The sequence below is a fragment of the Helianthus annuus genome, chromosome 5 (genome assembly GCF_002127325.2).
Source record: "Helianthus annuus cultivar XRQ/B chromosome 5, HanXRQr2.0-SUNRISE, whole genome shotgun sequence".
In the NCBI taxonomy this organism is placed as follows: Eukaryota; Viridiplantae; Streptophyta; class Magnoliopsida; order Asterales; family Asteraceae; genus Helianthus; species Helianthus annuus.
Window position 1 is genome coordinate 71,987,760 of NC_035437.2, and position 20,935 is coordinate 72,008,694.

The 20,935-nt window shown below is 36.1% G+C and overlaps 1 protein-coding gene across 1 annotated transcript; it reads left to right on the forward strand.

The window, feature by feature from the left end:
- The first annotated feature begins 529 nt into the window (after positions 1-529).
- Positions 530-1,457, forward strand: LOC110938735. The gene is made up of 2 exons (XM_022180857.2): positions 530-1,059; positions 1,169-1,457. The coding sequence occupies exons 1-2, from the start codon at positions 855-857 to the stop codon at positions 1,441-1,443; spliced, it is 480 nt and encodes a 159-aa protein (XP_022036549.1). The 5' UTR covers positions 530-854; the 3' UTR covers positions 1,444-1,457.
- Positions 1,458-20,935: the final 19,478 nt, after the last annotated feature.

Genomic DNA, 20,935 nt, shown 5'->3' on the forward strand with positions numbered 1-20,935 from the left:
ATATAATATCTGGATTTAACATGTATCTACATTAATAAAGATTTAGCTTTTTCTTTTTCAAAATACCCAATGTATACGTGTGTGTATACAATTCTATATGATTAATTTATATGGTCCCTATATATTTCAATTGAGTAAATAATATTTCAACCAAAATACAATAGTTTTATCTAGACAATTATCTGTCATATATTAGATCACCATTCCATACTCTAGACTATTTATTATATAAAATGTCTTCCCTTATACCTCATGATTCCATATCTTTGACCACAAATCTTTGTCTGACAAAAAGTAATGTATAACATGGGAACTCTACATATATATAAAAAGGAAAAAAAAAAAAACCCCATCAAGAATGTATGGATGGTATGGAAGCGTAAGCAGGTAACCAAAAAATACTTACTTGACTTTTGTCATACTTTAGCAAATGTGTAAAATTAAAATTATAATAAATGAATGAATAAATAGAAGTAACAAAACCCTACCTATTTAACATCTCTTTCTCCTCTCTGATTATATACGCACACATACAGACAAGACACAAATGGAGTTCTTTGAAAACCATATCAACATCACCTAAAAAGCTGGTTTAGAACATGCTTGTTCTCTCCTCCTCCCTCAACCTCACGCAACACCCCCCCCCTTCTCAGATCTTTATGATTTCCTTCACACACAACTCAACATAGCCTACACTCCTCAACTCACTGAAGAACCGGTGATTACCGACGACAAGTCCAGAAGAGAGAGAGACTTCAAGAGAGAGAGACGGCGAAGGGTTTCGGTGCCGCCGCCGCGGCGGTGGTGGTGGATCTTCACGACGGTGGCCGTAGCCACCGTGAGATACGGCGGTGATGGCGGTGAGACCCGACGGCTATCGGAGCCACGTCGGAAGCTGTACGGCGGTGGTGGTGCTCGGTCCGACAGATTTCTTGTCACGGATCAGGCTCGGGTTCAGCAGGTTTCATGTTCAAGCGGGTCGGGTCATGGTTCTATTCAACAGATTCAAGTTGGGTCCTGGTCGACTTAGTTCGGTGTCGGGTCAGACACGCGACTCCGGTGAGCATTTCTTTATTTTATTATTTCGGTTAAACTCGAAACGATTGCGCAGATTGTAATCAACATACCTTTTTTTTATTTTGTTTTGGTTCGGATTGCTACAAATCAGGCTCGGCTCGATCATGGTTCGGGTTCACTCCGGTCAGCTTCGGGATCGGTCAACCGGTCAAAGCAAGTCAAGGCTGGTCAAACTTAGTCAACGGTTCGGTCTCGGGTTCGGTCAAAGGCGGTCAACAGCAGATCCGTTCGGTTTGGAGTTCAAGGAACGGGTCGACTCGGTCGAACCGAGTCAACTCGGTCAAACCTAGTCAACTCAGCGAGCCAACTCGGTCAACCCGGTTGACTCGGTCAACTCAGTCAACTCTACGACCCGGAATGCTATAGTTGCACGCTAGCTAATGCACGTTCTTGGAACGACACTACGGAATCACGCTAGGCTAGCTTTGCACAGGAATGTCAAGGTGAGTTCATAACCCCCACTTTTTACTGTTTTACATTTTTATAAAATGTTTTCGTGGGTGGAAAGACATGCAAGTTTTGCAAAATCACACAAGGTTTCGATAAATGAATATTGCATATTTATAAACCATTTTGCGACATGATTTTAACAAACTCAAATGGTTTACGAAAAGATTATGCTAAACATACAGGTTTTATAAAAACATTAGTGTTTTTCGAAACATGCATGAGTTTTAATAACACGAATGACGTGGGCAAAGGCCCAAGGACATGGGCAGAGGCCCAAGGACATGAATAACTCTCACATTATACGTTAACTAGGGTATGGTTAAGCTAGGGAATGAACTGTTAGATCAGGTGAGCGAATAGTAATCTCTCTTAAGTGCCATTAATCTTGTATAAGACCGAGGGCAAAAGTGGTAGATCTATCGGGTGTAGCGAGCCCCACTCTTGGGTCCTTGTGTGGCCCATGTAGTGCTTTTGTTGTTCTAACCGGGTGGACCGGGGGAAATCCGCTAGGGTTGAGTGCTTCCTATGTCGCCACACATATTAATGTCCTTGCAAAACATTAATGATCTGTTCATAGACGCTTACATACCAGTTTTAATACTCAGATTTTCAAATGTTTTTAAGATTCATTTGAAGTAAACTCACAAATACATGGATTTACAAACTTTGGTAACGTTTTTCGAACTATACCTAAGTAAGAGGACACGCTGATCCTGCTTACAAAGGTTCGTTTGGGCTCGGCCCATTCTCTCTCGTGCAATGCACAAAGACTCTCGTGGGCTAGACTCATAGTTTTCATATATATCATGCCAAGAAAATGATTTTACTATATTTTCTCAGCAACTTTAAAACCGGTTATCAAAAAGATTTATTTTAAATCTTTTCAAAACAAACTATGAACTCGCTCAACTTTATGTTGACTTTTTCGCATGTTCTTTCTCAGGTTGCATTTTTCCAAAACTACGGAACGGTTGGAATAGAAGAACCCACGGGATTTCGAGTACTTAGCGGGCGTTCATTGTTTAGAAGTCTTAGCTTTTTGCTTCCGCTGTGCAATGAAGATACCGGTCCAGTCACGCCAAGCTCTGATATTTCGGGGTGTGACACTCTTCTTGTAAAACATGTTTGAACATTCATCAATTTTAAATTTTAATTTTTGAATAGTTTGGTTCTATCTATTGGTGGTTCAAACTCAATCACTTTTTCTTTCAGTTTATAAACTCCCTGTTTGGTTTGAATTGCCCGTGAACAGTTCATGGCAATGTGACCACTTTTTCCACACTTGAAACAGGTTCGAGTTTTCTTCTTCTGATCAACAGTCTTCATCTCATCTTGCTTCATTGCAAGGAAATCTCTGTTCGACTGCTTTCTGAACAACTTTTCTTTTTCTTCTTCAGAAGATGTACCTGAAACAAATGTCATCTTTGATTTAAAATCTCGAACATATTTTTCATTTTTCTGATTTTCTGTTGGAATAAAACCTAACCCTTTCTTTTTGAAGTTACCGTTATGATTTGGTTTCTTTTGAAAACCAGAACCAGAACTGTAACCATTTTTCTTGTTTAGACGTTGTTGAACTCTTGAGGTGTATTTTTTAGGTTTATCAGTAAGATTTATATCTTTTATTTTAGAAATATTGATTTCTGTTAGTTTGAAAACCTTTTTGATCATTTCTGTTTTGACACCTCTTATTGAAAATTCCTCATCAAAATATAATTTGTCAGAATCATTCAAAGTATAAGCTACTTTAAATGTTTCATCATTCAAATTAGATTTTGATAACAGGAATTCTTTATCATAAACTCTTTTGCCCTGTTTTTCATTTTGATCCGGAGTGCTGGACTCAGACTTTGACTTTGACTCCGACATAGACTCCGACTTTGATTCCTCAGTTTCATCGTTATCTAACACATGATCCACCACTTTCTTCATCAATTGAGATTGTTGATCAGTGTCAGACGATGTAAACGTGACATCAATACTTTCTGGCAAATTGACTGAGGACTCCGACTCCCATTGTAAGTTTGTAGCCTTTTTGACTCTTTCAGCATTTGGATTTCTGGGCAAATATCCATTTTCTAGCGGGGGTAGACACTTGTTGTAACTAACACATTGTTTCTTACCGGAATTCTTTTTGTCATCTTAGTGTCATTCTTCTTCTCAGTCTTCTTTTCTGGAGTCTTTTCTTCAGTTTGTTCTTCTGTCACTTCATCCTCTTCAAATGCCTTCATGTCTTCAACAGTTGGATAAATCCTGTCAATGACATAAGAGGTACATGAGTAAATTTTCAACAAACGATTAACTCTTTCAGTTTCAATTCTTTGAGCCTCCAGTTTTTGTTCTAGAAAAGCACACTTCTCGATGTAGTTGTTCACAACTTTCTGTTTGATCATAAACGCTCCTTGAAGAGTCTTCATTGCTGTTGCCTGCTCTTCACTTGTATCATTGTACATGTTCATTGATTTGTTCAACACATCATAAGATTCCTTCAACCTGTTCATGTTGTTAATCAACTCACTGTTTTTCTTCTTCATGATCTCATAGGTTTCACAATTCACAAGAATCTCCCTGGCATCAACCTCTTCACTAATCTTGAACTTTGGAACTTCTTTAACTTTTCTTCTGACCACCGGAACATCTTCATCATCACTGCTGACCGGTGTTTTGATCTTTTTCTTTTTCTGTTTAGCTTTTTCATCTTCACTGTCACTTTCGGCCATCATTTTCAAATGATCTCTCATTCTTTTTGCATAATATTCAGTATCATCATCACTGTCTTCTTCAACTCGAGCAACAAAAGCTGTGTGAACTGGAGTTTTGTTAGGATCATAATCATCCCAATTTAAATTCTCCCAGCTAAACCCTTCAGGTAACTTTTCATCATCTTGATCAATCACACATGCTTTAGCATCAGATGGAATATATTTGTCCCAGTTGAACCCTGTTGATGGCTTCTTCTCATCTTGATTCACCATACAAGCTCTCTTTGAAGAATCTTCAATCACATTTCTTCCATGTGCAGTTTGTGTCTGCTATTGATTTGGTTGTTGAGCAACTTGATGGTAAATGGCCTTCCGGTAGTAATCATTGTTGTTGAAAGGATTTTGAGCTCCACTTGCTTCGTGATTAGTACACTCTCTCTTGAAGTGTCCTTTTCCCTGCAACGAAAACAAGTGACTTTAGATTTATCAAAACCTAAAGTAGAAACATTAGCCTCACGGAGATCATCTCTTCCTGTGATCTGCTTGAATTTCTCAGCTCTCCTCAACACATTAGCCAAACATCATTTTATATCCATTAACTCCATCTCTTCAGCATCGATCTGATCGTAATCCTCTTTAGTGAGCATTGGATTCCCGATCCGACCTGCAACAAAACTTCCATACGACTCTAAAACAGTTCCCAACAAAGACATGTGGCTTTTTGCAATTTCTTCTGTGTAATCTTGATCATCCTCAAGATTCAAAACAATGTTGCACTGTAATTTTCTGCCATTCTTTGTTGTTGCCGAATTCGGATCAAATGATGGGTATGATGAAAAACTCGTTTTGCTGCTTGATCCTTTAGATGGACCAATTAATGAACCCTTTGCATTGAATGCAGTTTCAACTTTCGGTGACATGTTGGTCTTTTCATTCAACCCGGCTTTATAATACAGTCCAATATCTTGTTCACCATCAAACACTTTCATTCTTGAAATCTTTATCTGTTCCATTTCTTGTGCTTCAAGCTTCTCAATAAACTTGCTCAGTGTTAGGTTGTTGAACCCTTTCTTGTTTCTTAGCATCATCAAGTATGTGCCCCAAGTCTCATGTGGCAATGCATCAGCCAGTTTCTCAATCAACTCTTCGTTTTCTTTGATAATGCTAGCCCTCTTCATATTCACCAATAAATTGCGGTATCTTTCAATTATCTGCTTTGTGCTTTCATTTTTCAGACCACAGAATAAATCAAACTCTTTTTTCAGAAGTGATTTCTTGTTTTTGATCATCTATTGGCTTCCAACAAACTTAGATCGCAATGCTTTCCAAATCGAATATGCACTCCCAGTGTGTTACAGTAAAACCATGATATCCTCTTTGACTGTCTGTTGCAGTAAGCTGATCATCATCTTTTCGTTTTTGTATTTCTTTTTCTCCTCGGCACCAAGATCTTTGACAGCAATCACCTCATCATCATCATTTGTTGGTCTAACGTATTTCGTTTCAATACATTCCCAAGCATCGTCTGCTAAGCAACTGTGATCGGGGTAGCAAAAGCGTTATAAAATTCTTCTCAACTCTTATACTCCTTGATGTTCATGAGTCTGGGCGGTTTTTGCATAGTTCCCGTTTCGTTTTCCAACATCGTCTGCTAAGCAACTGTGATCGGGGTAGCAAAAGCGTTATAAAATTCCTCTGCCATGTTTCGGTTTTTCAAGATATTCTTAAACAGTCCGTTCAAGCGAAATCATAAATTTCAAACGAAATCACAATCTCAAGCGGAATCCCTGTTCAAACGGAATCGGTACTTTCAAGCGAAATAGCACCTTGAAGCGGAATCACCAGATATGTTCAACCGAAATTAACTCTGAAGCGGAATAGTGATTCGAGCGGAATCACTTCAATACTTTTCAAGCGGAATAAAGGTTTCAAGCGGAATAACAAAATTTGTCAATTTTAGATCGATTTTAGGCCTGAAACTTTCAAGGCTTTGTTAAAAAACTATTGTGCACATTCTGTGAGAAATTTAGCCAATTTTAACCGTGAAAATTTTTGAATTTTGAAAAAGAAGGTGTAGAAAACAGAATTCGCAGCTGAATTGGTAAGAACTCTTCTTCCTGAGCTCTGATACCACTTGTAGGATCGTATTCGGCCCCGAACAAGTCGATCAGAAGAGTTTATCTCAATACGAAAGGCGGAAACAGACGTATCGAGGTCAATTCAGCACACAAATCACTTTAACTGTAAATTTGATTGATATAATGACGTTTTACAGCGTGACGACACTTCGGCAGCACTTCGTTGCAAAACCGGAAAATCTTATGTGATTTCGCTTGAAATGCCATATATATAGGCAATGTGATTCCGGTTGAACACGTCTCAAGCGGAATTAACACGATTCATTCAAGCGAAATCAGCATATTTAACTTCGAGCAGAATTAGAACATTTAGATTTCGCTTGAAATGACCTGGTGTCATTTCAAGCGGAATCTCCTCTAATTTCCACTTTCTTATTTTTCGTGCCCTGATCTAACTAGTTCTATACAAGACTCGATACAAGACGAAGTCGACAGACGCATGCACCAACATTTATTGACCCAGACGAAAAATTTGGTGATAAGTCTTTAGAAGGTTTCTTCGTGGGATATGCTATACCATTGAAGCGAGTCTATCTTCCGAGCATAAATCGAATGATTCAAGTTCAGCATGTTGATTGTCAGCGTTATATTGCTCTAACTCAAAAACCCGGAGATTCCTGGCTGTTTTACTACGAAGGTCTCTGGAATTCCTTTAGACTACTAGCTGAGCCTACTGAAGAGGAACTTGTGATGCTTTATCAGTGTAACCCTCACGAAAATTTCGAGCTTTCAAGAACTTTTCTATTTCTTTCGGAAGTATTTCGTTAACTGATATTTAAACATAATCAATCTAACATAACGTACATTCTGAGACAAAGATATAAGTTACACTTACCTTAAATACCCTTCATATAGCTTAAGTATTAGGTTAGAAGGGTTAAAATGGCAAACAAGTGAAAATACAAGTCCGGGGGCCAAAACTGCCAAAATGGAAATTTTTATCAGAAAGCCTTACGGACTGTAAGACCTAAAGCCTTACGGTCCGTAAGGGGTGCCCAGATGCGAAAATTTTGCTTGATCACCAAGTATTGCCACCTATCCTCAATCTTTGGCACCTAGCACCTTCCTTGCCACTTCTAACATGATCTTGACACATGTTAGGACACTAAGCATCATCATAACACACTTGTCAAGCTCCCATGAATCCAAGATTAGTATAAATAGGTCCTTTGTTCTTCATTTTCATTCACACCATTTCTCTTTACTTCTTAAATCTCTTTTGGAGCTTGCTCTAGCCATTTAGAGCCTCTTTTTCTGAGTTCAATCTTCCCTTCAAACACTAGTAAGTGTTTCTCCTAATCTATTTCATTTTCTTAGCTAGTTAATAGCCAAAAGTCAAGCAAATTGACTTTTGCTTTGACTTTCGGTTATGAACTTTTGGTCAAGTCAAAGTCAAATTGAACTTTGCTATGTGATCGAAATAAGGAATGTGTTAATCCCTCGCGATTACACTCTCTGATCATGTAACACCCCAATCGCGTAATACAACAACACGCGACGGAAATATCGAGGAGTCACGTTACAAATTTCTCACAGATACTGGTACTAAATTGTTTCATTATTGTTATCATTGTTTTACAAACAAAGAATACATGTATTGTCTTTTGATTTAAGAAGTCTAAGGCCCGGATGCGGTCCTATGCGTTGCATGCTTGAATAGTCGAAATCCTGAAACATATGTGAAAAACAGTCGGCATAAAAATGCCGGCGAGTACATAAGTTTTTTTAGCCAATAAATGGCAAAAAGTTTGGTATTGCACTACTTTGACAACTACGAGAGATGTCGATTGAAAATGAAATTTTAAAGCCAAAGAATGGCAAAAGTTTAGTATTGCAATACATTATCTTGATTGTGAAAACTTGTGTCAAAGAGTTTTGTATATGGAAATATGATTATTACCAAGTATTTTTTATGCCATTGAAATTGTACTTTGTAATCTCGTTGAAATCGTCATAAAACTTGTGAAGGTGTTATGAGAAATCCAATCAAGGATTAGTAATAACTGTTTTGAAATCTGTCATAACTTGTGTGAGTATTATTAAAATCAAGTCAATGATTTATAATAATACTTTGAATATCCTTCTAAGAATATAACATATGGAGATATGGAAGATTCTACAATTTGGATACTTGAACATTGAATCAATTGAACACATAAACCTGTGATTCGGATAATGCTACAAGAGTAATAAAATAAGAACACTTATATATAGGAAGTACCAGCGGCGTATCCACCATGTTCTTATTTTATTACACTCATTTCGTTATCTAAATAACAACTAACCACATAATCACATAAATCGTCAACTTGTCACCAACTTGTAAACATGCATTAAAGTACACAATAAATCCAAACAAGGACATCCATTGTACTTTAAACATCCCATGAGTGTCTAGCTATGAAAATAGATAGATACTACAGGAATCCGGTTTTCGTCACATCATCTTGTTACAAACGCATTAAAGTACACAATTAAATCCAACCAAGGACTTCAATATTAGTACTTTAAACATCCTACAAGAATCAATCTATGAAGATAAATAGATGCTATAAGGATTTGGTTTTGTCACATTGAATAATTGAATCATAACATCCTAAATCCTAATGGAGATTCGGGATAACGCCACGAAGGGTAATACAATAAGCACACTTATATATAGGAAGTACCAGCGGCGTATCCACCATGTCCTTATTGTATTACTCTAGTTTCCTTATCTAAATCACCAACAATCTCTACACATAAACCATAACCATCGTCTTGTTAAGTACTTCTTAAAAATCTCACTGTGAAGATAGGAAGATCTAAGACTGTACTTCAAATATCCTATAAGAATCTAACTATGAAGATAGATAGATCTTACAAGGATTTGGATAATCGTTGTGTTTGAATAATTGGAATAATACACATAAAAGCACTTAGTAAACACATATATGCCATACATTGGAAAATAAATTGGTTACAAATATGAATCACCCGAAAACATTTGAAAGCGGTAAAAGAGGGGAATTATGTACTCACTTGGGATTGCGTATAGGTCTTGTTCAAATGATATAACAAAGGTCAAAGGACCAAGAGTTCAAGTGTCGAAGTGGTTCCTAGTGTATCAGATACTATGTTAGTGTAACGGGACATAAATCGAGGAATCAGATAGAATGAGGTATTGTAAACCAAATGAGTGTTGGAACTCATATGATATGGTTTAAACAAGCCTACATTCTGATTTGAAACCTATCCTAAGTGCTTTTGACTCGTTATGACCTGTTAAGACCCGTTAAGGTAGTTTACGCTACTTTAACGCGTCATTTGCGCAATTGCGCGTTCGGATGGTCTAACTAGCCCTATGATAAGTATTATATGACCTAACATGTTTAATAATGTTGCATAATCAGTTTAAGTGTCAAAATTTAGTTTACGTATGTTTAAATTGAATTTATGCGCAAAAAGGGCATTTTGGTCATTTTCCTAAGGCATATAATCTACCTATCATACAAGTAACTAAACGAAGTGACCATAAGGTATAACCTCAGAAGGTTATTCCCTATACAACTATTGTCATAAAATATGTTTGGTCGGATCCTAGTGATCGACCAAACGGGTCGGGTTCAAAAGTTTAAGCGGTTGTCGAGACCGCTTGATTTACGACCCTAAACAAGCACTAAACTAAAAGTGACGAGTTAAACATGTTAAAACATGTAAACTAAGTTAGAAAACTGATTTGATATCATAACAAAGTGTTTTGATACCCGAAAATAGTTTCGTCGCAAAATGCAGATAATCGTGCATTTTGACCGAAACTTTGACTCATCACTTCGATTAGTCAACGTGGTAATCAGTAGGTATAGTCACAAGGGACTATAACCATCGTGATTACGCTCACGTTGCAAAGTTCAATTGAACTTTGACTTGACCAAATCATGGTCAAAGCTGAAAGTTAAACACTGTTTGACTTTCTTGCTTAAAATAAATAAACAAGAGATGAAAGAATACTTACAAGTATTCTAGGCTGGAAAAATGACTAAGAAAGCTCCAGTATGAGGCCTCCAACAAGTGTGGTAGCCTCAAATCAGAGAAAGAGTGAAAGAAGAAGGAAATGAGCAAGGATTGAATGAAAGATCATGGCTATTTATATTTGTTTGAAGTGCACAAGATCATGACAAGTGGATTGTGTGGCCTTTAAGGAAAGATCCTAGCCCTATAAGTGTTAGGACCAGGTTAGAAGCCTTGGAAGTTACTTAAAATGGCCCACAAGATTGAAAACAATCAAAGGAAAACAAGCTGCAACAGGCTGGAAGCTGTACTGAAGTTTCTGCCCAGATAGGGCTGTCGCGCCCCACGACAGCTACAGCCTCTGGCTGTCGTGCCCCGCGAGGACTTAGCAGACAAGTTTCATCAGTTAGCAGAACAGGTCCCTACAGCTTAAAAACTTGTTTTTCGACGTGTTTAACACCCGTTAACCCAATTTCAAGGTTCTACAAGGATATCAAAGCATAGGGGACTTGAAATATGTTTGGAAATATCATGGATGTTGGTTCGTTCGGTCGTACGGTCGCGTTTTGCGGTTAATTACGACGGAAGTCGTAACGAACACGAAAACGATCCAAATTACGTAACGAATGATATTTTTGCATTCTCATCATTAAAATGCAATATTTTAATGATTACAAAAATATTTGGATGTCCGGATATGGTCAAAAAGCAAGATATGCACGTATTTGCATACTTTCACAGTTTTGACACTTTTAGTCCCTGTGATCAAATAAGCGCATTTTCGTATACCGAACCCCTCAAAACTTATTTCTAAGCTATGTTAAGGGTATTTAGGGTATGTTTGGCTTATGATCTTGTTCCGGAGTGTACGTTGCTGTGCGAATCGGCAGACTTTTGCAGTTTGTCGCAAATAGTCCCTGTGATCGAATAAACTTGTTTTTGTCGTCCCTAACCCTTCGAAGCTTATTTCTAAGTTATGTAAAGGGTATTTAGGGTACGTTTAGCTCGTGTCCTCATCCTGGTGCGTATGTTGCGTTAAACGGATTACGTTTAAGCATCAGTTATCGAGTTACTTTCAAACAAAAATTTTTGAAAGCCCTAAATTTTGCACAAGGGTTACAGACTCCCCTACTTTAGGAAATTTTGTCCCGAAATTTATTCGAAGGAGATCGTAGAGTGTAATTGAAACGACTGAAGGATAAGCAAATTGCTAGATCCCAAAGATGCGGAGCATCGTTTGGTGTTGGAAATTTTGGGGGATTCAAAATGTGATTTGGGATATTCAAAGTATCTTAAGGTATTTAAACCTTTAGAACTTGTGAATCTGTAAAAGTGTCAACCAGTGTACAAAAAATGTTTGGTATCGCACTATGTTATACTAAGCTCTCAGTGTAATTCCTAGCAAACAAAGTGGTGTACATTCAAGCCTTGTCCATACGTACACGGTTTCTAACGTCCCACGAGGTACATCCCATGTACCATGAGTATCTCATGCATAGGAGACGGGTCAACATACATATGGCATCAAGATCGTCACCTTTAACACCATAATATATTCTCGGTCGGCTCGATTAGTGTTAATGAATGTACTCCTCGTGAACATTGCAAATAATCACACAAATAACAAATAAGCACCTAATCACATAATGGTCCAAGATAACATAAAATCACCAAGTGATCTTATTAACGTTCTGAAGAATAACACAATAAGAACACTTATATATTGGAAGTACCATCAGCATATCCACCATGTTCTTATCACATCATACTCCTCCCGTTACCTTAATCACTCTAGATTTTATGCCACCATACTTAACAAGGCTTACTATGATTCTCATGCGTCGAACCTCATAATTAAGTGTGCACCTATAATTACTCGTTTCGTTGCATGGTCCACATAGCTCCTCTTGTTAAGCGAGGGTAAACAAATAATAAGGTCGAACTAACATCTAAATCAAGTGAGCATCGTCATAACACAACATTTGTCAAATCAAATCGTGTTTCATACAAGCAATGTTTCCACTCATTTTGCATACAACAAAATTAGTAGCAGATATTTCATTCTAGCACAAATGTTAATACATTCTTCATACTAACCAAACTGGTAGAATGTAACATATACTAAGCATGTATTGTCATAATAATGTAAGCATATCGAGAAAGTGTTTTCAAATCATGTGTAAGGTATGCTAAGTCATCATACTAGCAAAATGTTTTTGAAAATCGTATACTAAGTATGCTTGGTCAACATACGAAGTAAGATGTATTTGTAATCATGTATTATACGTACTAGATAAACAAATCATGTATGTAATGTCATGAAAACAAAATAGTAGTAGTCACACAGTATTTGTAGCGATTGTGTTGTCAAGTTCGTATGAATGCACTAGAGTGCAATCATAGTATGCTAAATTACGAGATTTAGTTCCCAAAGAACGGAATCCTCGAAGTTGGCATGTAGTTGTAATCACACATAGTGTAATCACATTGGAATTTGTAATTTAAATACGAATAATCAAGAATGAAGAAAAACTTCTTGAAAGTTATATTGTCATTACAAATATAGCTGAAATACATCCATTGTTTTCGAAAATAAACAGAAAATGTAGAGGTTCAAATGATCGTAAGTGCTTGATCATTAGCTTGAGCCTCATTGACATTGAACACTCGTCCATTAGCATTGGCAAACTTAGGGCAGTTTCGCTTGAAATGATTTAAATCACCACAATTGAAACATGCTCGAGGGCGAGTTTGAGTAGGGGATGTTTGGTTCTGGACACGACAAGTCGCAATTAGATGTCCAAATAGACCACAGATTGTACACTGGCGGCAAGGAGAATTTGTTGCGTGATGATAGTTGCAATGATTGCACCTGTCACACCCGCTCGTAGCGGAAGCGCGAGGTGTGATCTGTTCGGTTCTCATTGCATAATCAATATAAGAGAACATACTAAATGAATAAAAACATGCTCCAATGCCATTACATAGTTGTTTTAAAAGAACACACAAGAGTTAAGTTTACAAACCATTAACATGAAAAGTAAAGTGTCATAGCTTCATACATCAAAATGTAAGTTCTAAAATGTTAGGGCTATGACCACTATATCACCACAAAGAGGCGGTATATAATGGGCAAACCCTTTAAATGGTGGCATGGAGTCTTGATAATTGCTTTCTTGTCTGAAATATTCGCATGGTCCACTAATTCCCTGAAATACATGCTAAGTTGAAAACATCAACAAAAGTTGGCGAGTTCATGCAGTTTTAGTTGTGTAAGATGTATCTTGTAAAATGTGAGTTGTATAAAATGTATCCGTAAAATGTGAGTTGTATAAGATGAAAACCAGTATGTAAAGATGTAGTATGTAAAGCATCAATGAAATCGTTGATCATTAATGTTTCGCGTGGATATTAATATGTGTGACGAAATGGGAAGCAATCCAAACCTAGACGATTTTTGTGTCGACTACTATCGACTGGGACACAAAAGCACTCTTCTGTATGGGTCCACGACCAAGAGCGGGGCTCGCCAAAACCCATTAGATATAACCCCTTTTACCTAGGTCCAAACTAGATTAATGGTGCTTAGTTGTATAACCCTATTCGCACATGATCTAAGGTGTTTCATTCCATGACTTATCATACTATGAACATGTATTTTCCCCGATAATTGTAAAGTTGTAAAGCATTTAAAATGAATAGGGGACATGAACTCACCGAAATGCGTCCGTGAATAGAAGTAACTGTGATCTCACGTGCGGTCGTCCTGAATAGTGTCACGACCTACAAACGTTCTATATTTGTTAGACACGTCGGTCTTGTAATGACTTGAGTACAAGTCTTTTATCTTGAATATGTGTTAAGACTTGTATGTCTTTGTTATTCGTTGAACTGTGTTTTAGATATATTAACTGATAACTGTTTAGTGTATATATATTTCGCCAAATACATATATTCTTGTATTGTGAGTTGTATCGTAGTTGTATAAATGTGTGTTCACCAAGTGTTAGGTGATGTGAATGTGCATATCGTTGCACGTATAGGAATACGTATGTCCGCGTGTTTGTTATATGTGCTCTTGTATTCTTAGAATATATATACTTATATAATCTAAGATATATTTCATAAAAATATATGTGTTATACTTGGTAAAAGGTATATAAAATATCTTAAAAATAATCTATTTTTAAGATTAGTTCTAAAAATATACTTTTAGTCTTTTACTAAAACAATATATTTTAGATGGTAAGAAATATATATGTATGTTTATATATTTCAAAAACAATACCTTTTTATTATGAACCATAAGTAATATATTTTGTATATTGTAGAAAATATATAGTTACTTATTCGGTTTAGAAAACGTAGTTTTACCAAGTCGTCGATATATGGTATATTACAGTCCGTAATATTTATATAGTCCGTATATTTGTCCGTAAGTCCTATTTGTCCATAAGTTGTGTCCGAAGGCTCGGAACGTCCGTAAGTTGTTTTTAAGGTGTATTTTTGTGTAGTCTTGTAAGACTTTAGGTGTAATGTGTCTTGTGTTTATTTGTACCGTTGTATTCAAGTTCTTAGCGTTCATACATATAACTAATACAAACAAATAACACATAGCATATAAGTTGTTAAGATAACTAAATATATATTTTCTCAAAAATATATATTTATATCTACTTTTGCTTTTATAAAAACTATTCTTTAAAATCTTTTTATTCTAATAAAGATTTTGTCAAAAATGATAGTTTTTATAACACATGATTTTTAAGAAAAATGGCCATATTTCCTTTGAAATATATACTTAGCCATGTTTAATAAAACATATCTTTTTCTTATAAAAATCGCCAACAATTTTCTCATATTATTCTTAATAAAAACATATGAGATTTATATTAAAATCTTAACAAGATGAAATCAATAACATGTAGGATTTTGGTATGATCATAACATATGTTAACTAGTTCAAAATCCATGCTTTACTTCAAGTTTTATCAAACTTTTTACAAAAAACCCATCTTGTATGTTTCCTTTTATAACTTCGTAAAAGTATTATTTTTAGTGAAAAACCTTGTATACTTTAACAAAATCAAAGATTATGACTATCCATTCAAACATTTATGTTTAACAAAACCTTTAAACATTTTCATGTACACTTGTTAGATTATGTTTTTAAACATCATCTAACAAGTTATTCATATGCTAATCATCAAAACTAGAACAAATATGCAAGTAATAATTCTTAAATCACAACATAAACAAACTTTTATATCATGATTTTTATTTTGCTTCTTTGTATTTTCATATTATTTTGTATGATTCTTTAGTTTATTACATGTTCTTTAACAATCATATACATAAATAAGTATGAAAAAGGGATTTTAGAGGCTTACTTCTAGCACTTGTGGCTAGGGATGATCTAGATGATGATCAAAGAAAAAAAAATTGTTGATCTTGATGTTTGGAAGCTATGGAATGGAAGGAAAAGCTTGCTTCTTCTTGTAGTGTCTTTAGATCATCCTAAGTATCATCAAGCTCCATCTTGATCATCAAAGAAGTGTTAAAATGTGAAAGATTTTTGATGGTGTTCTTGGCTAAAGTATGAAGGTTGAGAGGTTTTCTTATGTGTGTGTAAAGTGAGGTGAAAATGAGATGAAAGTGCTTAGTTATTTTGGTAATTAGATGTTTATTACTTTCACCACATATCACCACTTGGTCCACTTGGTAAACAACTTGCAAACAAAGGTAAATATCCAAGATATTTGTGGAAACAAGTTTGGGGGGGTCCCACAAGGGTTGAGCCGAGAATGGGGGGGGGGTACCCATGCTTTGTGAACTTGTTTTCTTTGTAAAAAAAATGTTAGTCTACTTAGGTGAAATGTTAGGAAACTTATATGTGCAAGTGTTTAAGCGTTTAAGAGGTGTTAAGTGACCATTACTAGTCTAACATGATCCAAATAACATTAGATGGTCACTAAAAAAATCCGATATCGTTCGGATATTCATTTCGCTTTGTTTTCGTTAGTCGTTATTTGAACGCTAAGCTTGTGTAAGTTGTGTGAATTGATGTAGTTATTGGTTCGGATGATACCCGAAGGTATCCTCATATGAATTCTATGTTAAACATCACTTTTACATGTCGCAAAAAGATTAAAAGGCTGATTTCTGCAGAATTTCTGCGGAAAAGTGTTGAAATTGTCGCTTTTAGTGCTTTTCGGGCAGTTTTTAGTGTTATCGGACTTCGAGAAGGTTTTAAACCAAACCCTTGCATTCCTAGTTAGGGTTTAATGTATATTAGATGTTGGACTTTGGTCTGAGTCCTAAAGATGTCATTTAGATGGTTTATGCGGATCCTGCATTTTCGTCAGAACACTAGTTTACTAGGTACTATTCTAGTGGTTTCGATGCATTGTTTAAACTGTTTCAAATGTATTCAATAAAAATGAATCATGTGCATCAAAAATAAGTATTCCATGAGTATTTTAAGTGTATGTCATGAAAGAAGCAGTTCAGATGTTCAAAACGCATAAAAATGTAGCTAAATATGAGTACTTTAAGTGTAAGAAAGTTACCTAAAAGTGGCAGTTGTCACAGCACCGAGGTTGCTTTCCACGATAAAATCCCTTAAAGGGTACTGAGTTTAGTGGAATTGGTGTGAGAATTGCAAAATTCTTTAAAGTCGTACGCTTCTTAGAATTTTTAGAAGTTTCAACCTTTGTTCCCTTTGAATTCTCCTTAGAAGTTTCAGTGTTTCGTTTTTTGTCTCCCTTTCGAAAAAGTTTCCCTTTTCTAACCTGGGAGTCGGTTATGGTTGCGGCTAATTCCTTAGCCTCCCTAAGCGTTGCAGGTTTTGTAACACCCCACGAAAACGCTCAACCGCACTAACTTCTTCAGCGACTGCTTGCAAATTTCGGGACGAAATTTCTTTCAACTTGGGGATGATGTGACAACCCGTGATTTTAAGGTAAAATCCGCTTGTTTCGCATTTATATTCGAATCATATGTTTATTATGCCTATCAAATTTATATCCTGTTGAACCACATCTATATCCTGTTGAACCGACCAGAACCGTATGAACCAACGTATATTCCGAGTGTTGATTCAACTCACTTGCGTAGCTCAGAACTTAACTTATGAGTCCCGAACCGTAGCATAACCATTATAGTTCTATATTAGTTTATTAATGGGATACATTTATCCCTTTTGCCTTTGATACTTTTGGCTCCCTAGCGCCAGAAGCCATCAACTTCTTGATGAGGGTTAAACGGGTTATCCACAACAATTGTTCGACCCCAGGAGGGCAGGGGTTTGTGTTCGGGAGGTTGGGGTTTGCAATTCAGAAAGGATTGGCGGCGCAGCTTGTTGCCCGTCTACCTTCTGTTTTGATGTAACTTAACAAATTGGTTTAATTTCTAAATTTATTAGTTGATGTTGAAAAAAAATATAATAAAAATAACATACAACGAGATACATGAAAGACTTCAACTGCATTTTTTTCCTTTGCTTCCATTTATTTCGAACCACAAGATCAACTCACACCCTAACCCACTTTCCTTTTAACTGATTTTTTGTTTACGGCCCAAGTTGACCCAGCCCAAGACCACCCAATGGAACTCTTCCTTTCTGATTTGTTATGTACGCATGTACGTATTTTCTTAAACAAACTCCCTTACAGCCAAAACTCCAATCCTCAAACCGCCCCAACTCTCAATCAGTTTATAAATTACGCGAGAGCATGTTGTCTTCTCAATAACTATACAAGACTCTCATCAAACCCTACCTGCAAGTATACTAATCCGCGAGTATAAAATCCCTCTCTCTCTCTCTCGCTCGCTGCAGAATCGGTCCCAAGATCACCACGCAATCGGTTAGTACAACTCACTCCGTAGTTTTTAATTAAGTTTACGTTGTCACGGTTTCGGTTTCGGTTCGTTCTCGACTAAGATGTTTGTATGAAATAGGATTGTATATGGGACTGTTGTTAGTATTATGTGATGAATATGCAGATTTGATGTGAGTGTATAAATATGGTCATAAATGTTAAGCATGCGTGAGTTGTATGAAAAGAAAAACCACGACTGTCAACACTTATGTGATGAGTATATATATATGTGATACTTGAAAGGGGTTATGGGAGAGTTTATGTGGAAACTGTGATGGGGTGTTTGCTGGGCCGTTCCAACCTTTTTGGAGGCCCAAGGTGAAATCAAAATTTGGGACCCTTTTTCCTTTTTTGATTGTTATAAATGATACTCCTTTATCTGTGATTGGAATCAAACAAAAATCTAACACAACTATAGTAGAGTGGTTTGCTTGTATAAGGAATCAAACAAATCTAAAACAATAATTTGCACTAATATTAATAATTAGCATATTAAATTTTTTTAAATGGAGGCCCTATTTTTCTAGAGGCCCTAGGCCCAAGCCTAGGTTAATTATACTATAGGTCCAGCCCTGGGTGTTTGTATGAGGGTTGTATTAACTGTTAATGTAAGATGGTATGTATGCGGACGATCGGGCGGGTTTATGAGATGGGAAATACTTGAATTACGAATAATATGGGTATTATAGTAGGAAAAAATGTATGCGGTAGGTAGTGTGAGTAGGAAACCGTTTTTCGACCTTATGCGTGAGAATATATGTACCGTGAAGTGTGTTTATGTATGTACCCTAAATCTGTTGTGGGCTGAAACTATGTAAGTGATTGAATTTTGTGCTGCCATATTGCCAAAGTTGAGTTTTGTTAGCGTTCGTTTTCATTAGGAGGATTATACAAGCTACATATGAGTGTTGCTGTTGCTGTGTATACATGGCTGACTAATTGATTTATGTTTAGCTGTGACCCATTTAGAAATGGTATGACCTGATAGGATTCTTATGAGATATTTCATTTGAATTCATAGTCACTTAAAAGTCAAATTACTAATTTATAGTAACAAAAGGAAGTAATGTAACGATAGAAACTCATAGCCAATTATTCAACTTTTGGCTTCTTTAATGGCTATTTAAGTAATGAGTTTGATCTTTTCTAAATTTGACATTTTATGCTCACTGAAATAAAAGATGAAACCATCATGTTTTCTGTGATTTCATGTGATATATATATATAGGTAAACAGTATGGTACAAATATGGTTATCCTACATTATATACGCTATATTGTGAGCCGTACACGTGTCCTGATTCATTTCGGTTTAATAAGGTTAAATCAGACAATTAACCTAATCACCAGAGGGCAAATTCGTCTCTTCATTCATTCAGCGAGAAGTTCGTTACACTGATATCCCGGTAATTATTATTCAAATCAGTTTCAAATTTTCCATAATTCACAATTTGCAGTTTTCGTTCTTATGTGTTAGGGTTTCATTCAATTTTTCTATTTCGATGGATCCACAGAGTAGCACTGGACGAACAGAAGTTGATTTTGAAGAAAATCGACCGATCGGTGATCATGCTCAATTATCTGCTTATCAGAGAGTTTCGATTGAGGATGTTTTAAATCCGCGACCTGCAAATCCAATTCCAATTCCAATTTCAAGTTCAAGTGCTGCAAACGAGTTTTCTATTGGTAATTATGTTAATTCAGATATCTAAATTGTTCGTATAATTGTTTTTTGTTTAATCGTAGCATTGTTGTAGCTGTTTTTGTCGTTTGAATGTTTTGATTACACTTTTGTATTTTTGAAAAGCAACATGTATAACTTCGCATGTTATTACTCTTACAATTCGCATTTGATTTTATTTTACTTTTTTGCAATTTCGCATGTTACTATGTAATAAATCGCATATGTAATTCAGATTAATCAATATCATCATTTCGCATGTTTTTGATCAGACAATTCGCATGTGGTTTATATGACGTTTTATGTTTTTTATTTTTGATTCATGTAGATGAAAGGGTTTACACTCCGGAGGTTCAGGCATCAGCTACACCTTTTGTTGGAATGCAATTTATCTCTATTGAACAAGCATATGCGTTTTATCAATCATATGCTAAGTTAGCTGGTTTTTCTATTCGGAAAGGTGGTGAAGTATGAAGTGGTGGTATAATCAAAATTAAGTATTTTGTTTGTTCTAAAGAGGGACATAAGCCTCTGTGTATTGGTGATCATTCGAAGTCAAAAAAGCAATTCAAAACAAGGAACAGGGGGACTATTAGGACCGGATGCAAAGCTCAACTTATGATTTGCACTGTGGATGGTAGATTATATACAGTAAAGAGATTTGTTGATGGTCATAATCATAAGTTTGTATGTCAAAATGACATTCACATGCTCCCAGCTTACAGACAATTGTCAGATGTCTAGGAGGAGATGGTATGGGAACTAGGCACTTTAAACCTTGGTCCTGTCAAAGCTTTCCATATAATGAGGAAACGTTATGGTGGTTTCGAGAACGTTGGTGCTACGGTTGATGATTGCAAAAATTTTAGGAAGCGAATAAACAGCTATATAGGAGAGTATGACGCTGACATGGTAATAAATAGGATGTCTGACAAAAAAATATATTTAGCTGATTTTTCGTTTGAATACTCTGTTGATGATGGCAAACGGTTAACTGGTTTGTTCTGGGCTGAAGGTT

Coding starts and splice junctions, on each gene's coding strand:
- LOC110938735 (XM_022180857.2), top strand. CDS start 855: ATGGCGGTGAGACCCGACGGCTATCGGAGCCACGTCGGAAGCTGTACG. Junction 1,060..1,168: donor GGGTCAGACACGCGACTCCG/GTGAGCATTTCT, acceptor GCTACAAATCAG/GCTCGGCTCGATCATGGTTC.